Genomic DNA, 23,231 nt, shown 5'->3' on the forward strand with positions numbered 1-23,231 from the left:
CTACTGTACATACAACCAGCATGCAAATATCTGCACGATAACATAATTATGCTTGGTTTTTGATAGCAGCACGGGATATTTATTTTCTACTCATGTTTACAGGGTTGTGCAAATAAAAGAAGTCAAGGAGTCAGACTTAAGCAGCAGATGAACAGTACCTGAATGCCATGTCCTTAAAACATTGAACAGAATCTGGACCTTCTGTTGATCCAGCTACCTTTTGCTGAAGCCTCGTTAGAAATGGTCTCAGTGGAAGATGGTGTATTAAGATTTTCTTTAAGAAAAGGTGAGGTAGGTTAAACTGCACAAGAACTGAAAATCAGTCACACAAATCAATCTGTAAAACATAGCGGACACTCTGTTATGGTTTGGGCTGCATTTCATCCAGTGTTGTTGGAGATGTCAAAACTGATGGAATTGCAAATGCAGAAGTACAGTCGGAGAACTATTCCTGAAGATTACTTCAACTAAGAGACAATACAGCTTGCCTGAGAGAGTTCATACTGTGCTAAAGAATAAAGGTGGTCATTCAACTTTCAATCTGGATAGAATTGTAAAACCTCTGGTTTTACCTCATTACTGTATTTCCATTTATGTTTGCACATGTCAAGAAATCACTGCACCTATTTTCCAAGCAAACTATAAAGAAATAGGGAGTGGTCAAGACTTCCTATGACTCTCTGTAAGTATAAATCTTAAAATACAATATGATGGTCAATGTTTCTTCAGTAATTGTTTCTTGAGACAATTATAGTGTACCAGACGACCAACAGGCTGATGAACTGAACAGCACTGCCATGCTGTTAGCGAGTCAAATAAACACATGGGTTTCCATGGAAAGAACATAACAGGAATTAAATATAGTTCCCTCCCATATGAAAATTAGATTAGCAACTGCACAAACAAAGTGTGTTAAATTCAGCTATTGATGTTTACAACCGGCTGGTGTTACATCTGTTTGAGTCATTAATTCCATGCACTATAAGTTGTCCACATTTCACATTGCACATTAAAGACCCTTATACACAATTTAAATTGTTGTGTGACAAATGTAATGGACATTCTGGTGCTCGACCTTGAGACAATCAGAGTCTTGTTCTTCATTTGATCTTCCCTTTCCAAAGTCACAACTGCTTCAGAGCTATGCTGGGATTATAAATGTCATAACCTTGATTATGTAATATATCGTAACATAAGAAGTACATTGCAGACAAGGGATAAGTACCTTGTTCGCAACATGTGATCTTCACTAATATCCAGACAAGGGTACAGTTCAAAGCGGGATTAAACTGAATATGTTTCAACATTATACAACCTCAAAGTTTAATAAAACGATATGGCTTTGAGTCACTTTCTTTTCATAGCTTCATAGGCCAAATTAATGCTTGCCTTTTCCAGTTACCTGCCAGCCACCACTTAAATGGCTAATTTTATGCAGCTCCTAATACAGTATGGTTAAAATCAGCCTGTGATGACAGCTCAAACTGAAATCTGTTTCTTAAAAAAAACAAAAAAAAAGCAGTAAAATACATTTTGAACAATTACTTAACTGGAATTAAAATCCCCACTGATGCTTTCACTGTGACAGTTACAGGTGTGTGTATCTGTAAGAATCAGAGACTACACAAACAAAATGAACTCACCAATCATTTTCTTGTCAGCAGCTGTTCTGTGAAAGATGAGTGTCCTGCCATCAGTAATTACCGCAGTGAGAGATAAACTTCACCACTAACTTGTCATTGGTAGCCCTTCCCTCTCCATCCGGCTATTCATCCTGCCTTACCTCATCCATTGACCCACCAGCTCCCCCGCTCCCTCCACCCACTCCCTCTTAATAATAACCCACCCGCTCTGAGCATCCATCTGCCTAATCAGAAGAAGCCTCTCTTTGACAGTCACTACCTAGGCACAAGCTTGCAGACAGGAAAATCAAACATTTTACCCCCAAAGGATTTAATATCCAGTGAAAACGAGGAGGCAGCAAGTTTATAACGCATCTATAAACCAGTCACAGTGGGAGTGAACACAGAGCTGTACACAGGTAAAACACCCTTTTCTCTGTTTGTCTGTTTGAGACTGTGTGTGACCAAAGCTACATCCTAACGACAGGTTAACCTTCACATCTTTATTATATCCAAGTGGATTTCAGTTTATAAAGTGACAGAAGCTAAACAAGTTGGGTATTTACAGGATGCCCTCCAGGGGAGTATTAGGTTTCTACTGAAGAACAGTGGATCAGAGAGATGGTTTTCAATATTTGTTTGTATTCTTTTATTGTTTGTTTGATTTTTTTGTATGCTTTTATAATATATGCAAAAGCATCATCTTCCTCATAACATAAGCTGTCATCACTTGTAAAGCAATGCCTAGAAAATATTAACTGGGTATTTTCCCTACAGTACCCCTTAATATAATGTGTTTAGGCTCACGGGTTTAAAGAAATGCACTGGATTATCCTTTCTTATCAAATCAAAGATTATGCAAAATAACACTCTAGTACTCCTAGTACTACTGTTGCATTAATCATATTCACTTTCTATTTCTAGGTCGCTTTTGACAGTTAACACTTGCCAAAATGTGGAAAAGAGGGAAGAGCACGGGGACCACTGCAAACAGACAATGTAAAGGACTACAATTCTTACTACTCTTTTGTTTTGCATTACATGTATGCTTCTTAAGAAGAAAAATATCAATCACTATTAGGCACAATATGCCGTCATATTCTCTTGGTATTATTTTTGCAATAGATAAAATGTTCCAAGTGTAAGAGATGGCTTTATTGTATCTAAAGAATTAAATATTTGTTGAATTATTTACAAGCTTAATCCTTGCCAGATTTAGGCCCTCACTTCAGCCAGGAATATTCAAGGCTGTGTTGTATTATTAAAAATTCTCCAAATGCTTAAAGCATTATATAGAAAAAAAATGTATTTTTATATCCTGAGTGAACGCTTTGACAATAAAGTAGGCCTTTGGGGTAAAACTATTTGGCACCGACTATCTGTTATAAAAGCCTACATTAATCTTTGACACAGGGAAACTTAATTACTGTCTCATATATAGCAAACTGTGCACAAGTTAATTAATCACCAAAAGTGGTGGGAAATGAGCTGTCACTAATCCTGCCAAAACATAACATATTGCTACAGTCAAATAAACAATTAAGAAGGTAGAAAACCACCATATGGTGTACCTACTGATAGATTTATGGCTTTAAAAACACTTTGAAATTCGTAAGCAAAATGAGTAATGCTTAGACTTCAAGACAATAATAGAAAAACTAGAGGAAAACCCCTGGACAAGCCCTGCTTAGCACCAAATAACAGACAGACACAATCAGTGAATAGGTGGTGAACATAGTGGAACATTTAGCAGCTAAAGAGCCAGATATTTCCCTCAGGAGTTGGTACAGAACAGAAAGAGAACTGAAGGAAAGCCAATATTGGATTTTCAGGTGGCAAGAAACAAAACTTAAATAATATGTCAATGTTGTGTTCACAACTGTCTTGCACTGTTACCAGGTTGTGTCACACATGAAAACACTGAAACTACCCACAAGATACACAGAGCAGTTTCTCCGTTAAGTTATAAAATGAACTAAGAATTTGTGAGTTTTCTTAACTAACAGACATTTAGCCAGTTAACTAAAAGTCTGTTCTCTAAGGCTTCAAACTGAGGATGAGAAGAAAACATCCCTGGATTAAAGTCGCCTGTCTGCTGCCTTTTACTGTAACTCTCTTAGAGTTTTATTCAGGCCTTTAAGAGTTTTCCTTTTCCACATTATGCCTTACTATGTCTTCAGCTCCTTTTTACTCAATTTCATATGTATACCACCTACTGTCCTACAAGCATAAACCAGCATTCCCTCATGTATTTGAGACTGATCTAATGTAATTTCTTTTCACCCAGGTTTCTCCCTTGTTCATCAATATATTCAGCGTTTTAATGAGGTGTCTGGAAACAAGACAGGTGAAATGAGCACTGTTTTATTTTCTGTCGGACAAACTTACTGTTTTTTTGAGGTTGCAATGCCCTGGAGTGCCATATTAACATAATACTGAGAAAGAGCCATTATGCTGACTAATGGAAAAAAACAATGAATAATACATTAGGCATTACTGAATGCTGTGTCTGTTTGTGACCTGTTTTACCTTTGTATTGATAACCTGAAACGCTACCTTGTCAAAGCAGTGACATGTTTGATTGGGTGGCAGCTCTCCTATTTCTGTCCTTGTCATAATAATCATTAATCCCTGGATTAATGTTGTTCTTTACTGACTCCTGTGTGATCCTTTGTCTTTGAACATTCAAAACCTGATAAAGAAATGTTCGGCTGCCAAGCAGGGAGGCAGAGGATCACAGAATTAATTCATGGCCTGATTTTTAAACGACTGAGTGAATTAGTCCATAGTCTAGTACAGAATGTGAGCTGAGGCTGACATTTGATTGTGAAGAGATTCACACTGCACATTTTTTTGACGATAAATTGTCTGAGTCACTATTTTATATTGAAATTGCCGAACATTCCATATATCAAGCTTTTCTGAATGTTATATACACTTATCAGCCACTTTGTTAGGTACACTTTTCCAACTGCTTGTTCATGCAAATATCTAATCAGTCAATCACATGGCAGCAACTCAATGCAACTAGGCATGTAGACCTGGTCACTTCATAAACCAAGCATTGGAATGAGGAAGAAAAGACTGGCCTGAGTATTTCAGAAATTGATGAGCTACTGGGATTTTCACCACACAACCAGGGTTGTATAGGGTTTACAGAGAATGGTCTGAAAAAGAATATATCCAGTGAGCAGCAGTACTTTTGGTGAAAATGCTTTGTTGATGCCAGAGGTCAAATGAGAATGGCTAGACTGCTTCAAGCCATTGTTACAGCTAAGGTATGTAGAAGAATATCTCTGAAGGCAAAAACCATTGCACCTTAAAGCAGATGGGCTACAGCAGCAAGAGGACTACATTGGGTGAAACTCCTGCCAGCTAAGAACAACAAACTGAGGCTACAAATCAGACTGGCTCATCAACATAGGACAGCTGAAGACTTGCTTCTCTGATGAGACTCGGATGGTACTGTATGTGCTGTGGAGGACATTTTCTTGGCACACTGTGGGCCCTTTAGTATCAACTGAGCATTGTTTAAAGGCCACAGCCAATCTGAGAATTCTTGCTGACCATGTCGATCCAACAGCCTCCAGCTTCTAGCAGGATAATGCACCATGTCACAAAGCTCAAGTCATCTCAAACCGATTTCTTAAAAAAAAGACAATGAGTTCATCGTATTCAAATGGCCTCCACAGTCACCAGATCCCAGTCCAAAAGAGGAACTCTGGGATATGGTCGAATGGGAGATTCACATCATGGATGTTCAATCAACGAATTTGCAGCAATTGTGTGATGTTATCATATCATTATAGATCCAAGAGGAATGTTTACAGCAGCTTGTTGAATCTATGTCACAAAGAATTAAAGCACTTTTGAAAGCAAAAGAGGGTCCACGCTGGAGTTTAAAAGGTTTACCTAATAAAGTGGACAGTGAGGGGAATTCTACATGTAAGATATTTAGATTTTGGATGTTAGTCATGTAAAATAAAAAAAATAGGTGTGGACATTGCCTTCAGTTTTGTGAAACTGCTGTTTTCTAAGAGTATTTTTTTGTCCTAATTACCATGTAAAGTACCATTCTAAAGCAATACACATTTAAGATATCCAAGAAAAACATTATCCTATACAATAATCATGCTCTTTTTCAAGCGATAGATGTTACCGTGAACCATAACCGACAGACAAGATTTTGTACTATTCACCTCTCCAAAATTAAGGAACATAAATTGATTACCCTACGTGCTACTAGAGCTTGTATAACTTAGAAAAACTGACAACTAAACCTGGAATCAAAAGCAGTAAGATTTGTGCACTGTACTTTCCATTTGCAAAGTTAGTGTTGCTGTCAACACACTAATTGTCACTGGGAAAATGTTTGACATTTCTGACATCTGCTGGTAGCAAAAAAGAAATCTGTTTAGTTCAATCAAAACCAGCAAACTCGTGATTAATTCTTATGATTAACTCTGTTTCTTATTTTTCCCCCCATTTTGTTTAGCTGCTATTCGGAAGAGATCTAAGACCTCTGGAGTGATAATCACGCAGTATTTAGTAAACATGCCAGAGGGAAAAAGCACCCCTGATTTCCAGTGTAAACCAGTGGCAGTAACTATTGAGAAAGGTGGGTGCTTTAAATTATACCTGACCATTAAAACTGATGCATCAGTGAAAGATATTGTTGCTTTTGGTTTCAGCAATATCTTTCACATTATTAAACAGAACTCAAATTATAGATGTAAAGCTTATAAAAAACATGTCTTTTAGGAAAATTAGCTGTTTTCAAGGCTGTGGTGACAGGGGATCCAAAACCAGATGTGTCATGGAGAAGAGCTAAGGGAACTCTTTCAGATAAGGAAAAATTTCAGACTAAATATGATGAATCAACTGAAGAGCATATATTAGAGGTGAGTGAATAAATTATTCCACATGAAGATCTTGAAGTATTTAGTACTGATACTGTTTTTTCTCATGAATGTATTGATCTATAATGTATTTGTATGTGAATTGACACAAATTAATATTTCCAGATTCACAAAGTGTCTGTTGCAGAAACAGATACATACAAATGCTTTGCTGCAAACGAATATGGAAAAGCTGTCTGCACAACAACATTAACTGTGACTGAGGGTAAGACTTGCCCATTGAATACTTTTAAAGATGATTCTGTACTTTCTTTCTTTTAGTGTGCATTTGGGAGAGTTTTTCTATTGGTGGAGTGCTCTTGTAGATTTTAACATTTCTTATTATTTAAGCTTATAATGACAGACACTGAAAAACAAGACAAACACTGTAGGTCTAAGGGCCTAGTTCTGTTATTTTTTTTATTACAAAAATGATATAGGACTCAATGTGTGTTTAAACTGGTATTTAGCTAAATAAAACTTGAATTTCATTTGCTGTTTTCAGCTTCAACAAATCCAGCAGATTTCAGAAAACTGCTGAAGAAGAGGTAAGAACTGTAACCTATTAACCTACTTTTTAAAAGAGGACATTTCTGCAAGAGTATGTAAGGATTAATTTATTAACTGATCCTTTTTTTTGACAGTTGAATACATTACATTTAATATTTTCCTGTTATCTTCAGTAAAGTAGCAGCAGATGGAGAATCTGATGAAAGGTTCTGGGAAGCTATGTTAAAAGCTGACAGGAACGACTATGAGCGCATCTGTTCAGAATTTGGTGTTAAAGACTTACATTTGATTCTCAAGAAACTGGACGAAAAGAAGAAGGAGAGATCACAAAATAAGAGGAAGGTATAAAAACACCCAACTCTCACACTGGATACGATATCTTAATCTCTAAAACTCAGAATTAATAAGTAAATTCTTGATGTGTCAGTCAATTATTATTTGACTCAGCTGCTGATGAAGCATTCTTTCTGAATACTCACCAAGCTCATACTGTGCATTGCAACAATATGTTGATAGCTCAAATGCAAATATGACATCAGCAGAATAACTATTGACTACACTCAATAGCCACTTTATTAGGTACCTTACTAGTATCAGGTTGGAGCCCATTGTACCCTCTGAATTATTCATGACATAGAATCAACAGCATGCTGCAGACATTCCTCAGAGATTATATAGCATTGGAGTTGCTGCACATTTTTTCGGGCTGCACACCCATGAAACAAATCTCCCATTCCACCACATCTCAAAGGTTGTCTATTGGATTGACATCAGGTGACTTTGGAGGCCATTTGAGTAGAGTGAATTCACTGGCATGTTCAAGAAACCAGGCTGAGATGATCCGTGCTTTGTGACAAAGCCTGTTATCCTGCTAGAAACAGATGTTAAAAGAGTGGTAAACTGCAGTCATAAAGGTATGGACATGGTAGGTTGTAGCATTTAAAGAATGGCTCATTTGTACTAAGAGCCCCAAAGTACACCAAGAAAATGCCCCCTTCACACCATTACACCATCACCACCCTGAACAACATGAATCAGCGCTCGCATGCTTTGAAAATCTGATCCTACCATCTGAATGCTGCAGCAGAAATTGAGACTCATCAGAAGAAGTAACCTTTTTCCGATTTTCTATTGTTAAACTTTGCATTAACCAAGGGCCAAACATCACTACCTAATAAAGTGAGTGTATAAATTTATCCATAGGCATATATCATCTTTTTAATTGTTCATATTATTAACTGCATTCCTTTTACTTCTGAGAGCTCTTCATTTAGGACCAAAAAAGTTAAAAAAATAAAAATAAATGCTTGTATAAATTTCCTAAAATAGTAACCAACAATCCAGGTCAGAGATATCAATTTGCTGATCCTTCTACTGTGTGTAAGTACTGTAAGTAATATACAAAGCAGTAAATGAGTCAGAAATACGCTGGAGCTGTGATTTCAAAACAACAACTGAAAAATGTTGATAATTTTGACTTTCATTAAAAACACATAATACATGCAGTCATAAAGTTCCGTAGTCCTTGATGAAAGAGTGCTTCCAGCACAGTGTACTTTTCAATTTTTATAGAAGTTGTATCACTATACCATTGCTATTCATCATGACATGAAGGTTCTTTTTTTCTGTGTACCTAGCAGGATGATATAATTCCCTATGATGAAAATGAAACAGAGAAACACAGTCTAAAGAGTGTTGGAAGGACAACGAATTTCTCTGTTGATGGCCTGATGCAAAAGGACACAGAGCTTTGTAAGGGGGATATTCAAGAGGCCAACCTTCGAAATGCCTGGCTGCCTCAAATGGATCCTGAAAAGTTCATACTCCCTGCAGAGTTTAAATGTAGGTTTAAAAACCAGCTATGGCTAGACCTGGAAAAAAAAGACAGTCTTCAGAACATAAGCATTTGGACATTTGCATATTGTTTTTGTTGTACATTCGACTTTAAATAAAATAATGTGCATATACTATATGCTAAAGCTTGTATAAATTTACTCACTAGCCCATAAGCAGACAGTAGCCATTATATTTATCCAGTAACATAACTTTAACAGCCGACACTGAATGTACTGAAGCACACAATCATGTCCAAATAATAGTCTTGCTGTTCCAGTACTAAGTATACAATGTTCTCTACATTCTCTAATTGAATAGAAGATGACCAATACTGATGATACATATATTATATCAAAAAGAAAATCACATGAATATAATATTTTACTTTTTTGTAGTTTCCAAAGTCGACTTTGTGATCAAAATTCAAGAGATTAAAGCTGAAGAAAGGGAGGATGCTTTGTTTGAGTGTGTCCTGACACACCCGCTACCTAACATCACATGGATGGGCAAAGGCAACATCCTGGAGGATGGAGAAAAATATAATTTAACTATGTCAGACCACAAACTCATCCATAGGCTCCTCATCAAGGACTGCCAGATGCTGGACAAAGGCATCTATTCCGCTGTCGTTGGCAATATATCCTGCAATGCCTGGTTGATTGTGGAAGGTATCACTGTGTAACATTACCTTAACCATTGCTATTTTCATATTATTATCATCATTATTATTATTACTATTATTATTAGATAACTAATTACGTTGTACTTCTAACTTTTAAGCTGACAGTAATCCTGCACCTGGTGGTGAGAGGAGACCCCGTAAAACTACTGTGGCTCATGGAGCACCGACTGACATTGAGAAAGTGGCCCAAGAGCAGCAACTAAAAATACAAGGGGAGATGGAAAAGCTGTTGGCAGCAGTAAATGCAAAATACGGAGCAGGACATATAACCGACAAACTATCTTTAGAAGAACTGACATTAGAAGAACTGACTTTAATCTTAAGCACAGGTGGAAAACACAGTCAAGTTACTGGACAAGGTAAAAACATGTATCTCTGACTCTGCCAGTACCCTCCCTGTCCTTTGGAGCAAAAACTCAACAAAATCTATTATCTCCTTAAAATTAACTCCATTAAACTGTCCTATCACTCCTATCAGTCCCATATTCTGTCTCACCCTTCACGTCTTACCAAAGCATTTCTACTACCAGCACTGCAGTGAATAGGCAGTGTGGCTAAAACTGTACTGATGATAAAACATGCACGCTTACTGCTACTTGTTTCAAAAGATTAACGGAGTGGATTAACTTGTGTCATTCCTGGCTAATATTTGGTTACCCAACTATGAGCCATCTTTTATTTTTCAGTGGCATTAAGTATGACATAGTTGCTTACTGGTACTGGTGCAGGCTGGAAATTAAATAAATCTTCTTTGAGAAAAAATATTTTTAAAAGACTTTCGACTTTAAAAATCATCATTTTTTATTTCTAACTGGTAGGTGAAAATCAAGAAGATCATTCTGAGGAGACTAAGAACTTCACTGGACATGCATCTAAATCAAAATACCTAAAACAAAGTCGTGACTCAGAAATCGGAGTAATTGGTAAGAAACATACAAAGCAGTACGTGTGTCCATTCCCTTGTTATAGACAGAAAAGCCTAAATATGTAAATAAATATTTTGACCTTTAATCCTGTTTTGTGTCTGTCCAGAGTCAACTGACAAATTTATGGATGCAGACCAGTCTCAAATGCTTACCATTAGTCAACAAGATCTGGGGGAATCTGATAGAAACAATAACTCCACTGGGTCTGTCAAAAAACAAATGAAAAGAAAGAAAGTCCAATGGAAACAACAACCATCTGGTAAGGACTGAATGACTGCATGAAAATGCACTATATCTTATTCAAGATTATACTTATGTGTATTAGATATAAATATGTAGATATAAATTATAAAACACTTTTCAACTCCACTTAAGCACTCAAAGCACTTTATACAGCATGCCCCATTTACCTATTCCCACCCATTCATACAGGCACTTTTTCCTGCATCTAATGTTTTGTACCTAACATTCACACACATTCATAATCTGATGAATACATCGGATCGCAACTTGGGGTTCAGTGTGTTACCCATCATGCAGAGTGGAGCAGCCAAGAATCTAAGCATCAACTTTCCTCTTGAGCCACAGCAACCCCAATACACTGATGTACAGATGGAAAAACTGTTTGTTGCTATATTATTGTCAGTTTTTGTGCAATATTGAATTACAAAATGCATTTTCTTCCATTTGTATTTTTTTTTAACAAAATGTAACCAATATGTATCTGAGGCTTTTGTTTCAAACCCTTACAAAGTTTTGGGCCATTTCTATTTGCACTTGTAAATTATAGTCGTGAATTATTATTGTAAAACAGTTTAAGTAAGTTTAAGTAATATTGCACCATGAGAATTGCTGTCAAAGCTTCACATGACACAGTTAACATAGAAGCTTTATCTTCAATAGTGTAAAAATTCAGAAAGATGTCCCTTAGCACTTTATAAATTAATTTTTTCTTAATTAATCAAAGAAAACAAAATGCAACAGAGTTCAAAACTTTAAAATTCACTGGATAAAGTTGTGCATGTAATACCTGACACAGATCCAAAAGAACTAACAAGTGAAAACGAATCAAGTGGCTATGATGAGGATGAAGACGCTACTGACCAGGACAAGCACACAATTTCTCCAAAGCAAGACCAAAAGCCAAAGGATGCACTCGATGGTAAGGGAGCACAATTAGTGTGGTATTGCAAGGGGAATTTGTATGATTCAATTTCCTCCATGAGGAAACTCAAGGATATATTCCTGGATATATGTTTTGCTTAAAACCATATATGGTATGATTTTGAAAGAACTTTTCTAGCTGAGAGAAGATTTTTATTTTAAAGGTGAAAGTGCACGTCTGAAAGACGACATTAGGTGTGACGAGACTGAGGATGAGACTGAATCTTCAACACATATGAGGCGTAAAAGATACGCCCCTCCGATCGAAGATTTGGTGGTTGGTAAGTTGGAGACAAAAAAATTCTTCTACACCAGAAGGGTTTTTCTTTTTTGTTTTTTGATGTTTTTTTAATTAATTATCTGTTTAACTAAACTGATTAACACTTAAACATGTTCAATTCAATTAGCTGAATTATTCCACTTTATTTCTGTCTTACTAACACAGACATGACTACCTTTACCTGCATAAACATACCTGAACAACATTCTGCACTTGTTGATAGATAGTGAAAGAAACATTAAAGTTTCAGCTATTTATTTGTGGATGGAAAAGAAAAAAATAAAATAAAATAAAACTATTATATTAAACTAAACTAAAACTAAACTAAAATGATCTACAGATAGAAAATACTTCTTGTTGTAAGATTTTGCATTTATAATTTATTTCATCTACCAATATCCAGAATCCATTAAAGTGTATTGACTGGTGTCACACTTCATAATCTATGGGACAGTATTATCCTTGTTCGGAACAATTTGGCTCAACCTTAAGCATTTTCCAACATAAGAGCATAACTCTGATCCTTCAACCTTTTCTCAGTTTATATTAGCTTCAGGTAGTTAATATTTAGTCTTATCTCCAACTCAAGTAGTTTATCCAACAAAGTTTTATTCCTCATCTCTGGAATTCATATCTTTAATTTGCAGAGAAAAGGCATCTAGCTGAGATACTTGTATCTTAGCTTGTGACACTCTTTCAGTGCAATATTTAATCTCCTTATTTATTTCTGCTTTGATTTCCATTTCCATCCACTTCTGAAGAAAAACTCAGACTTGTAGATATTCATTGTTAGCAGTACTGTATATGAATCCAATATTTGGATCAATTGGAACTCTAAAAGCTAGAGCCCAGTCTATGAAGAATCCAATGAAGAAACAGTAACATTGGCACCATTTTACTAAGAAAAGCTCTGTGTGACGCAAAAACACTTTATAAACAAGACTATGAAAATCTCTCTCTTAGATACCAGTATATTGATATATTAAATAACAAGAAGCACTCCACTATGCCAAGGCAGCTTACTCTCTGATCAGCAATTTCGTATGTAGTCATTTAGTTTTCTTTGTTGTTTTTAAATGTACTTTAAGAAGTGTGTAATGTGGTAAAAAAAAAAAAAATAAATAACATTTTGGAAAATATTGTCACTTTGCCCTTTAGATCAGTCTATTGACCTTGCAGTGGAAGTCGGAGTTTAATGTAAGATTATATTTTAAATCTCTATATTTTGCCCCTTACATATGTTTACAATATACACCATGATTGTAAGAACTATATTTTATTAGTTATATGGCTTCTTGTCAATTTTTGACTAATAAATCACTACATTAATCTTGAAGAACTTGGTGGATGCAAGTGAAATTTTAATGCAACATGATCCTACTCTGAACTCGAACGAACAGAAAGAATGTTACATGCGCACATAAATGCTACTAAAAACACAACCTCCTAGGCAAAGGTAAAAAAAAGGGATCATATAATCCAAACCTATATATAACCTCAGTTTACTTTAGAAATGTACATATTGCATACAGTTAAATCAAGAAAGTGGTAATAAGGAATATTTTAAGTATATTTGAATGCAGCAATAGGCTTGCATTATTTAGTAAGAAGCTGAAAATATTGCTTATATTGGAGTTTTCTCTGTGTCCAAGATATTATGCTGTATTCCCACAGCAGGGAGTTTCCGTGGGAGTAAAACTGCACCGATAAATTAGATCAATTGTTTAGTCATTTTAATTTTTTTATGTAACAGATCTGTATCTGGCCAAAAACAGGAAAGTCAAATTTCTTTTACCAAAAGAACACTCTTTTAACAAGGTTAAAAAAAAATTACACAAGACGGTTTATGTCTTCATGTCCAAGATTTTCCAAAAATCATTTTAACTGTTCTTAGATCCAGGGGTTCAGTTCATCTGTGGTTTGACTGATGTCAGTGCGATCATCAATGAGATCGCTGAGTTAACATGTAAGCTTAGCAGTGAAGACTGTGAAGGAGTCTGGTTCAGAGATGGCAAACAGGTTAGTCAAACAAACATATACACATTATATTTCTGTTCTGGTACAGTTCTGTGTTCACCCACAAACCCAAGTTACTGTGACAGTGGATCAATAAATTTTCATACCATGCCTAACGAATTCATAACTGAGAAAAAAAGAAAACACTTTTTTAAAAAGTAGCATTAGGGTCATTGCATTCATTTGGACAGTTACATTTTTTGGCAAACACTGTGATTGTCCTGAGACTTGTGGTTTAGTTCTTTAGAATTCTGAGATACTGTCCTTGTGTTCAGATTCTTGAGAGCCTCTGAGTTTATATTTATATTTAAATTTATTGGTTCTTGTTCATCCCTGTTAGATCCCCTTCTTTTCCAGTCTGTTCTAGTATTTTCTCTGTCTTCGTATCTCCTGAATGAAGTCAGTTTTGTCTCACTCTGCTCTTTGTTGCGTACCTCCTCATAGTGTGAGAGTTTCCATCTGCCTGTTTATCAGTCAGTCTGTTCAGCATTTTGTTAGTCAGTTTGTTGCAAGCTTGCAACAAACTGACTAACAAAATGCTGTGCATTGAAGTGCAAACTTTTAGCTTTGCAGTAGCTTTGCCTATAGCCTTTATAGAGCATCAAAGATATTTGGACAATTCACCAACAAGCGGTTTCATAGCCAGATGGGGCTTGTTCCTACATTTTCTGTGACAAAATAAGCATATAAAAGATCTGGAGTTAATTTCAAGTGTTAAAGTTGCATTTGACAGGTGCAACAAGGTGCAACAAGGTGCAAACCACTGGTTACGCTGAAGAACAAGAACACCAGATAAGACTGAAACCATCTAAAAGAGTTTAGGTGGGAAACACACCTTTTGGCGATACCCCTCTAAACTTCAGGATAGGATGGGATATTTATCCAACTATTCTTATATTTTTACCTGTGGTAGTTAATTTTGAGTATCTGAAATAAGCTGACTATATATAAAAACAGTAATTCCAAAACACAATGCAACATTTTGCTGAACCTCTTAAATTAATGGTGGAAGTCTCTACTTAAATGACATCTTGATTTAAAATCTACTTTGGTGGTGTACAGAGGCAAAATTACAAACACTGTCAGTGTCCAAATTCTCATGGACCTAACTGTATGTAAATGTAGCACACTGTCACTCGCTAAGGTTTGATTCCTTATTGATGTATTTTAAATTTTTTAAAAGCTCAAAACTGACATTTAAAAAATAAAGAGTGTCTTTACTGATGTCTGAAAATCATCACCGGTTTCACTGAACAGCTGTTCATCTTTAATTTACTTCAAATCTTTTGCCAGTGTTCAAGTACTTTGGGCCCATGTGGGAGACACACACAGCTGGACAAGCCCCCTTTGAAAACCTAATTTTTTAACAGGTTTTGCTTCATTTCTTTACTTTTAACTCTTTGCACTTTTTCCTATCAGATATTCCAAGATGAAAGTTTCTCCATAACTAAAGATGGGCCAATTCATAAATTGGTCATAAGCAAGTGCACGGAAGAGCACTCTGGAAAATACCGTTTTGAGGCAGATGGCCGTAAAACAGAGGCAATGATAAATGTCAAAGGTTTGAGAACTGCTCATTAAAGCATGACATTTTGCAAACTGTAAATGGAAAATGTACAACCATACTAATAAAGAAATGTTGAAGCAGATCACGGATAACATAATACTTCTCCAATTCCTAAAACCTTCTTTAGATCCTCCCAGGTTTGACCTTGAAGACCTCAGTGCTTTTACTGAGCCAAAGACAGTTAAAGTGGGGCACAATGCCATCTTCAAATTGCATTTTCTTGGACACAAACCCATAAAGATTCAGTGGTTCAGAGAAGGAGAAGAGCTCCAAGATGACAACAATACAAGGATAGAAAAATCTGCAAGCCACAGCCGGTTGCTTCTGAGCAGATGCCAGAGGAAGGACATGGGAGAGATCAAGATCAAGCTAAAAAATGAACACGGCTTCACTGAGGCACTCTCACAGCTTATTGTGCTTGGTGAGCGAATTATGGACAATGCAGAAGTTGAACAGATAAATATAGGTTTCAAAGTCCTGTGATTATTAGTTCTACGTAAATACTGTCTCTATTATGGACATCGTAAATGTATTTCCATACTTTCTATAAAACTTTATTGCTGTTTCAGACAAACCAACCCCACCTCTGGGTCCTGCAGAGGTAACAGAGAGCTCAGCTACATGTATTGAATTTAGATGGCGCCCTCCAAAGGATGATGGTGGCTCCCCAGTGATTAACTACATAATGGAGCGTCAGCAAGTGGGGCGAAACACCTGGAAGAAAATAGGGGAAATACCAGGTGTGTCCAGTTACCGAGACACAGGCGTAGAGCGAGGGCGGAAATACTGTTACCGCATCCGAGCAGTGACTGCAGAAGGCACAAGCGAAGTTATGGAAACTGAGGAAATGCAAGCTGGCACACTTGGTAAGCAAAGCTGACTACTCACCAAGCTCCATCACACAGAAATAACAGAATGCAAACTATTGATTTTTATTGTGGGATTCATTTGACTTCAACAGAAAAGGAAGCTTTTCATTATGAAATGCCAAATAGACCAGCGGTCCCCAACCTTTTTTGCGCCACGGACCGGTTTATGCCCGACAATATTTTCATGCCTTTAAGGTGTCGCGGATAAATACAACAAAATAAAACTAGTACCGGTACCGAAAAAAAGAAAATTTATTCATAACACATGTGAAAAGACCAAGGAAAACCGAGTAAACGATAAAAACGATAACAAAATAACACTGAAAACCGATAAAAACCCTGAAAACTATACATTTCACACCTGAGCCTCAACTCTCGCGGCCCGGTACCAAACGACTCACGGACCGGTACCGGTCCGAGGCCCGGGGGTTGGGGACCGCTGAAATAGACGACCTTGTACCTTGTGACTGCTCACTGTCACCAGTTTTCAAAAAAGTTTAAAAATCTGCCAGTCAAAACTTCAGGTTGCTGATATACAGTTAAAAGCCAAATGTGATCTCCCAATCAGTTTACTTGCAAGATATATACAGTGTATATGTGATGATGGCACATGATGATGGCACATAGGCTACAAAGTGGGTAGACTACACAGTGGGTAACTATAAAACGGTTAAAACAAGCATTCTCTCTCTTATAGCTCACAGCTAAAACATAACACACACAAACCACTGCACAGCATAATGCAAAGAAAGTACTTACTGTTTGCAGATCTGCTTGAAAAATACTTCAAAGTGTCCCTCTGGACCATCTGTCTGTACAGCTTTGAAGAAATAACAGCTAGACTTGTCATTTTTGACAAGCCTGAAATGGTCCTCACCTGAATCCAGTTATTCTCACCAGCTGTTAAAACTAAGCTTTTTTTTTTTAATTTATAAAACATGATCCTGGCAGTGTAGCCACATGACCAGCCTTTTCAGTCCTTTTCAGATTCAAACTCAAATTCATATCTTTTAAAATAATTTCCCCTTTTAAAAACCTGCTAATTTATGAGGTAGTTAATTATTTCTCAAGGTTGAACCCAAAAATCTGAACACCACTCTGTGTTTTCTCCAGTGGCTTGTGTTTAATTAGCTTGCAATTGTAGCTAATACAAATAGTAAGAAAATAAAAAGTAGCTCTTTGGAGGATGTTTCAATTTTTGTGTATAGCTAAAGCTGAACATTGTGCTATATTAACATTACGATAAAATAATATCACTAGATGGGAATACAAACTTTAGTCCTTTTTAAATTCTAATTATACTCAGCTTGAATCTGAATTTAAAAAATAAAAAAAACATTGCCTACATTGTAGACGGTGACTTTGCCTCTAAACAGTTAAATGTGTACACTTCCCACTGTACACAGAGGGATTCCACAGGTGGGGGACCCCTAAAATTGGCTGTAATGGCTCATTGTGGAGAAAAGAATCATAACTCACAATAATTTCTATTGAGAGTTCCAGTAGATTTTCTTAATATGCAGGTTGTGATCAGCTGACTTGCTGCTCTGTGTGGAGTTATACAACTAAATTCAGATGCCAGCAGATGTTTTGTGAGTTGTCCTGGCAGATTTCCACGAGAGCCTCGAGAGCCGGTGTCCTACAGGTTTTAGATGTGTCCTTGATCCAACACAGCTGATTTAAATGGCTAAATTACCTCCTCAACATGTCTTGAAGTTCTCCAGAGGCCTGGTAAAGAAATAATCGTTTGATTCAGGCGTGTTGACCCAGTGTGAGTTCTAAAACCTGCAGGACACCGGCTCTTGTGGCATGGAGTTCCCTACCACTGCTCTACACTGACAGTACACTGTTTATGCTCTCTTTTTTCTAGACGCTACAAAGTTGGTATGAAGGTGGAATTTAGTTAATGAATCTAAGCATCATCTGCTAAAACTCATCTACAATTCTCTGCTATACTTGATCTAACCTTACTCTGGCCATGAAACCAGCATAAAATCGACCATGAAACCACAGCCATTGTGCACCATTCACACACTTTTCCTTACTTTAAATCCACTACACTGCAAAGCATTTTCATATAACCTTTAAAATAACACTTAGTCTGTCTCAATTTGATTTGCAGCATTTCACAATATTAAAAAAAATCCCATGTACTGACCCAAATATCTGATATAAAAACATGACTTAAATGTAAGCTTTACATTTCCAGTTTTTACAATAGCACTGAGCAGTTCTTACCTTTATTCTAACCTCTCTTCTTTCTCTCCTGTCCTGTCTTTCTTATGTTCCTCCATCTCTGAGTGAAGTTAGCTCTCTTTCTTTTCTCTCCCTGTGAAATACAGCAGCCGGACCTTTAGCTAGCAACACACTTTGTTGCTAAACTGCACACAAACAGTTTGTGTGTTTCCTTAGCTTACAGAAACGCTGCATTTGAATTTACCTGCGTCACTCCCTCTATGCTCGCTGATCTTCTGTAGGGCGAGTTAGATGCTTAACTTACGGACAACTGCAGTAGTTCCGATGTTTTCACAAACAAAAAAGAAAGAAAAATATCCTGACTTTGGCACACGTCATATCTCTTTACGCCACATCCTCTGGTGATTAATAAACAAACTGCCAATGATGTGTTTCTGTAACTTGTTTCTGTTTTTACTCTGAAATCGGTTTAATGTTTTTTCGAAATAATAATTGACCCAAATGCTTTAAAACAAAAGTAACGAGCCTGTTTTGAAAGTGTAAGGAGTACAAGTACAGACACTTAAAAAATGTAGGGAGTTAAAGTAACAAAAAAAACCCATACTCAAGTAAAGTACAGATACCTGAAAATTGTACCTAGTACAGTAACAAAGTATTTGTACTTCTTTACTCCCACCTATGGACTTAAGCTCGCCTATTTTCTGTATTTCATAGAGGAATTTTAATGACACATGAAGTTATAACTTAGGCTTTAGCTTAAAACAGATAGCTAAACAAGCATCTATTTTATCAGTTTCCGGTCCTAAAAGACTCAAAAGTGTTTTAATACTAGTGGAATAATTTAGTGGCATAAGTAGCTTGTATCAATGCAAATGATTTTATAGTTAATTATAGAAAATACAGGCACGGGTACATATAACCAGCCACAACAAATTTTACCAGTGAATTTCTGTCCCTGTGTGCCTGGAATGGAGGCTTGTTTTCCGTCAGAGCAGCCTGGAAAACGCAGGTGTTACCACTGATAACAGTAATGACGCTTCCCCTACAGTGTAACAACGAGCTAACAGGACCCTGAAACTGATGCAGCTAATCTAAGCAGCAAACGTCATTATTTAGATCTGCTCTGCCTATCTGTAGCATGTCCAAAACATGGTTCAAAATGCATCAACTGGTAGGAAAGCGGCGTTACTGCCCCCTACTGTGCTTTACTGGCCATATTCTCCTTTCTTAATGAATCAAGTGATGCGCAGTAAACAACTACTCTTTTCATTATTAACCATTACTTATGTCTAGGAGGATATGTAGTTGGCTCAGATTGCCTGTTTGTGTGTCTGTTTGTTAGTGGCATTACTGAAAAAGTTATGAGGTTTCCATGAAATTTTTACCAGTGATGGGGCTTGGCACAACTTAACTTTGGGATCCATTTGGATTACAGTCCACATCCAGGAATTTTTGGGACAGTTTACCACCGAGAGAGAAACCTAGATAGGATGATATACATATATGACATACATATACTGCCTTGTGAAAATAAGAGACATTTTTAGCATTGGAGGAGGTGTGAAGCCTGGTGTTGTAAACTAAATTAACTTATCAATTATCAGTTTAGATGTTAATCATTTCAGCATAGTACACGTTGATAAATGAACATACACAGCTAAAACATTAACGTTTATATGTGCACTTATTGTTTTATCTACATAAATTACAGTGCTCTGATTCAAGGCTACTTCTTCATTTTGGTCTCAAGTAACAAGAAAAGCTATTTTTTTCTGATTGTAACCATTACCAGCACAATCTATTTCATTTCTGCATTTTTCAGCCTTCCCTGGCCCTCCAGCACCTCCAAAAGTGGTCAGCGCTTTTGATGACTGTATAAATCTTTCATGGGCTCCTCCAAGTAACACGGGAGGTTCACGTATCTTGGGCTATATTTTGGAGAAACGAAAGAAGGGAAGTAATCTCTGGTCTGTTGTCAATGCCAATGATGAGCTCATAAAAGGTGAGTATTTTTTTAACTTACCTCAGTTTAATCTGACGGACCTGATGACATTAGAGCATAACAGGACTATTTTTGCTGTTGTTTTTCTCCCTTCCTCTCTTTCTGTCTTTCTCCATGTAAAATCTTTTGTAGAAAAGAAATATGCAGTGAAGGATGTTGTTGCGGGTATGGAATATGAATTCAGAGTTACTGCCATAAATCTCTCAGGAGCAGGCGAATTTAGCAGCCCTTCAGATTTTGTTTTTGCACGAGATCCTAAGAGTAAGTGTTGCAACTGTTCTACATGAAACAAAAGACTAAAAAAAATGTATTAACAAGTATCGCTTAGTCAAAACTTAAATATCTGATGTTTGAACTACACCAGAGCCTCCTGGTAAAGTTACAGGCCTTAAGGTGACAGAAACCTCCTACAACCACTTGGTCCTAACTTGGACAAAACCAGAAGACAAACCAGGCATACAGGATGAAGCAAGAGGGTATTTTGTTGAGATTCGGCGAGCAGATTGCATCGAATGGTCCCGCTGTAATAGCACCCCCATCATTATGACTTCCTTCAGTGTGAAAGGCCTGAAATCCATGGACATGTACTGGGTAAGAGTGATTGCCATTAATGATGGAGGAGAGAGTGAGCCCGAGGAGCTGCCCAACTATGTACTGGCAATGCCCTCACCAGGTATGTCAACAACTTAGATATTTCAGATTCTGTTGGTTTGTTGCTGCTAAGAATGATTATTTTTTTAAAATAAAACTTTCCCCCCCCCCCCCCCCCCCCCCAAAAAAAAAAAAAAAAATCCACTCTTTCTTGGTAGAATACAACATTCTGTGATGATTTATCTTTGCTTATATAGTTTACAATATGGTACAAAACCTATTTTTAAATTGTTTTTTATTCATTTATTTATTTATTTTGCCACCACTACAGTGAGGCCAAGATTCACAAACAACAAGATGAAGAGTTTCTTTGTGGTGCGGGCAGGAAACTCTGTCAGGATCACAGTCAATTTTGAGGTGAGAATTATATTTCAGCTTTATAATCAGAAAAACCCTGGTTTCAAAAAACAAAACAGGTGAGGCAATAAAAGAAAACGTTGAAGATATTCCTTTTTTTTTTTTTTTTTTAAACAGGCTTCTCCTCTGCCAGCAATTATCTGGCTAAAGGATAATGTGCCAGTTACAAAGCGGATCACAATCAGTAACTCTGATGGCTCCTCCCAGTTGCTGATTCCTTCTTCTGAGCGCTCTGATTCCGGCATCTACTCCATTTTGGTGAAAAATCTCGTAGGGCAGGAAACATTAAGTGCAGAAGTCAGGGTCACAGGTAAAATAAAACTAAAATTGTATACTCGTTTTCTTTTGCAACATCTTTTCGTAACAAAAGCTGATGGATCTGATGAAAGTAAAACTGTTCGCAGATGATCCAAAACCGCCTGGACCAGTAGAACTGGAAGAAAATGTGTCTGGTACTGTGACAGTAATCTGGGAACCTTCTCCTGACGAGAAGCGTGATGACCGTCTCCACTACACCGTGTCCAAACTGGACTGTACCAAGCGTTCGTGGGTCACAGTGGCTGACAGGCTCTTCAATAACAAGTTCACAGTCTGCAATATCATGCATGGAAGGGAATATCATTTCCGGGTCTATGCCAAAAACGACATGGGCATATCTGCACCCTCTGAGTCACCAACCTGGGGGGTGGAGAAGAAGAAAGGTGTGTTTGTCATCTCAAACAATCTTAAAGTCCAAATACTCTCTTTTTAAGAAAAAAAATGATCATACTGTGTCTGCTCTTTCATAGAAAAGTTTCTAGTAAGTGTACCAACCATGAAGGACTGTGATTTGCGGTGTGCCCCATCCTTCATTGTTCCACTGAAGCTGCACACTGCACCCAAAGGTTATGAATGCTATATGAGCTGTGCAGTGAAAGGAAACCCCAAACCTCGCATAACATGGTATCGAAATCACATCAGTCTAAACACTAATACCAACTATTACATCTCCAACACCTGTGGAGTTTGCACCATGTTAATCCTCCACGTGGGTCCCAAAGACATGGGAGAGTACAGCGTCATTGCAGAGAACAGCTTGGGACGAGACGAATGCTCCACCATCCTTAATGTCAGAGGTGAGAAGAAAATATACTGGCTGTATTTACAGTGAGGGTTAGTTGGGGGGGGGATAGTAAAGGTCAATAAATCTGTATCTCTTTCTCTCACACAGAGTGAAGACATGGAAGATGCCAGTACTGTGTGAGCAACATTTATTTGAAAGATCAGCTGTGTAGCACAGGATGATTGGCAAGATTGTGCTCTTGTTTACTGAATTGGTACTAAAATAAAATAAATAAATAAATACATTTTTAAAAAAAATCACATTTGTTTATGGTGCGACAAGGTTTCCTGTTTGTTTTTGGTCATGATTTAAAGAGTCTTGGTTGAGCCCTTAATCCAGTAACCTGCAGAATACCCATCACATATTAGATCAGTTGATGAATCATCTGAACAAATATTTGAGAGTTATTTGTAAAAATGGCTATAATTTATTGCAGGCATACCCTTTAAATACTACAGCGGTGGTACAATCAGAATGTTTGTATTACGTATTGTATTATTTACTACACATATAATCCCCTGATAGGTAACTGTGAGGCAAAATTTCTTTGTCA

General features: G+C 37.0%; 1 protein-coding gene across 1 annotated transcript; it reads left to right on the forward strand.

The window, feature by feature from the left end:
- The first annotated feature begins 1,886 nt into the window (after positions 1 to 1,886).
- LOC102790577 (immunoglobulin-like and fibronectin type III domain-containing protein 1) lies at positions 1,887 to 22,791 on the forward strand. Its single transcript, XM_087833624.1, has 27 exons — positions 1,887 to 2,041; positions 2,547 to 2,621; positions 3,910 to 3,969; positions 6,118 to 6,240; positions 6,384 to 6,523; positions 6,647 to 6,746; positions 7,026 to 7,068; positions 7,204 to 7,372; positions 8,668 to 8,872; positions 9,262 to 9,534; positions 9,647 to 9,907; positions 10,367 to 10,471; positions 10,581 to 10,733; positions 11,514 to 11,636; positions 11,803 to 11,919; positions 13,813 to 13,937; positions 15,354 to 15,495; positions 15,629 to 15,922; positions 16,071 to 16,367; positions 20,389 to 20,568; positions 20,701 to 20,829; positions 20,933 to 21,241; positions 21,491 to 21,576; positions 21,694 to 21,886; positions 21,981 to 22,277; positions 22,365 to 22,691; positions 22,787 to 22,791. The coding sequence occupies exons 2-27, from the start codon at positions 2,576 to 2,578 to the stop codon at positions 22,789 to 22,791; spliced, it is 4,302 nt and encodes a 1,433-aa protein (XP_087689750.1). The 5' UTR covers positions 1,887 to 2,041; positions 2,547 to 2,575.
- The last annotated feature ends 440 nt before the right edge of the window (positions 22,792 to 23,231 follow it).

This window comes from Neolamprologus brichardi, chromosome 20 (assembly GCF_056152115.1).
Source record: "Neolamprologus brichardi isolate AB-2024 chromosome 20, ASM5615211v1, whole genome shotgun sequence".
Classification (NCBI taxonomy): domain Eukaryota; kingdom Metazoa; phylum Chordata; class Actinopteri; order Cichliformes; family Cichlidae; genus Neolamprologus; species Neolamprologus brichardi.

Coding starts and splice junctions, on each gene's coding strand:
- LOC102790577 (XM_087833624.1), top strand. CDS start 2,576: ATGTGGAAAAGAGGGAAGAGCACGGGGACCACTGCAAACAGACAAT. Junction 9,535..9,646: donor TGCCTGGTTGATTGTGGAAG/GTATCACTGTGT, acceptor CTAACTTTTAAG/CTGACAGTAATCCTGCACCT. Junction 11,637..11,802: donor GCCAAAGGATGCACTCGATG/GTAAGGGAGCAC, acceptor TTTATTTTAAAG/GTGAAAGTGCACGTCTGAAA.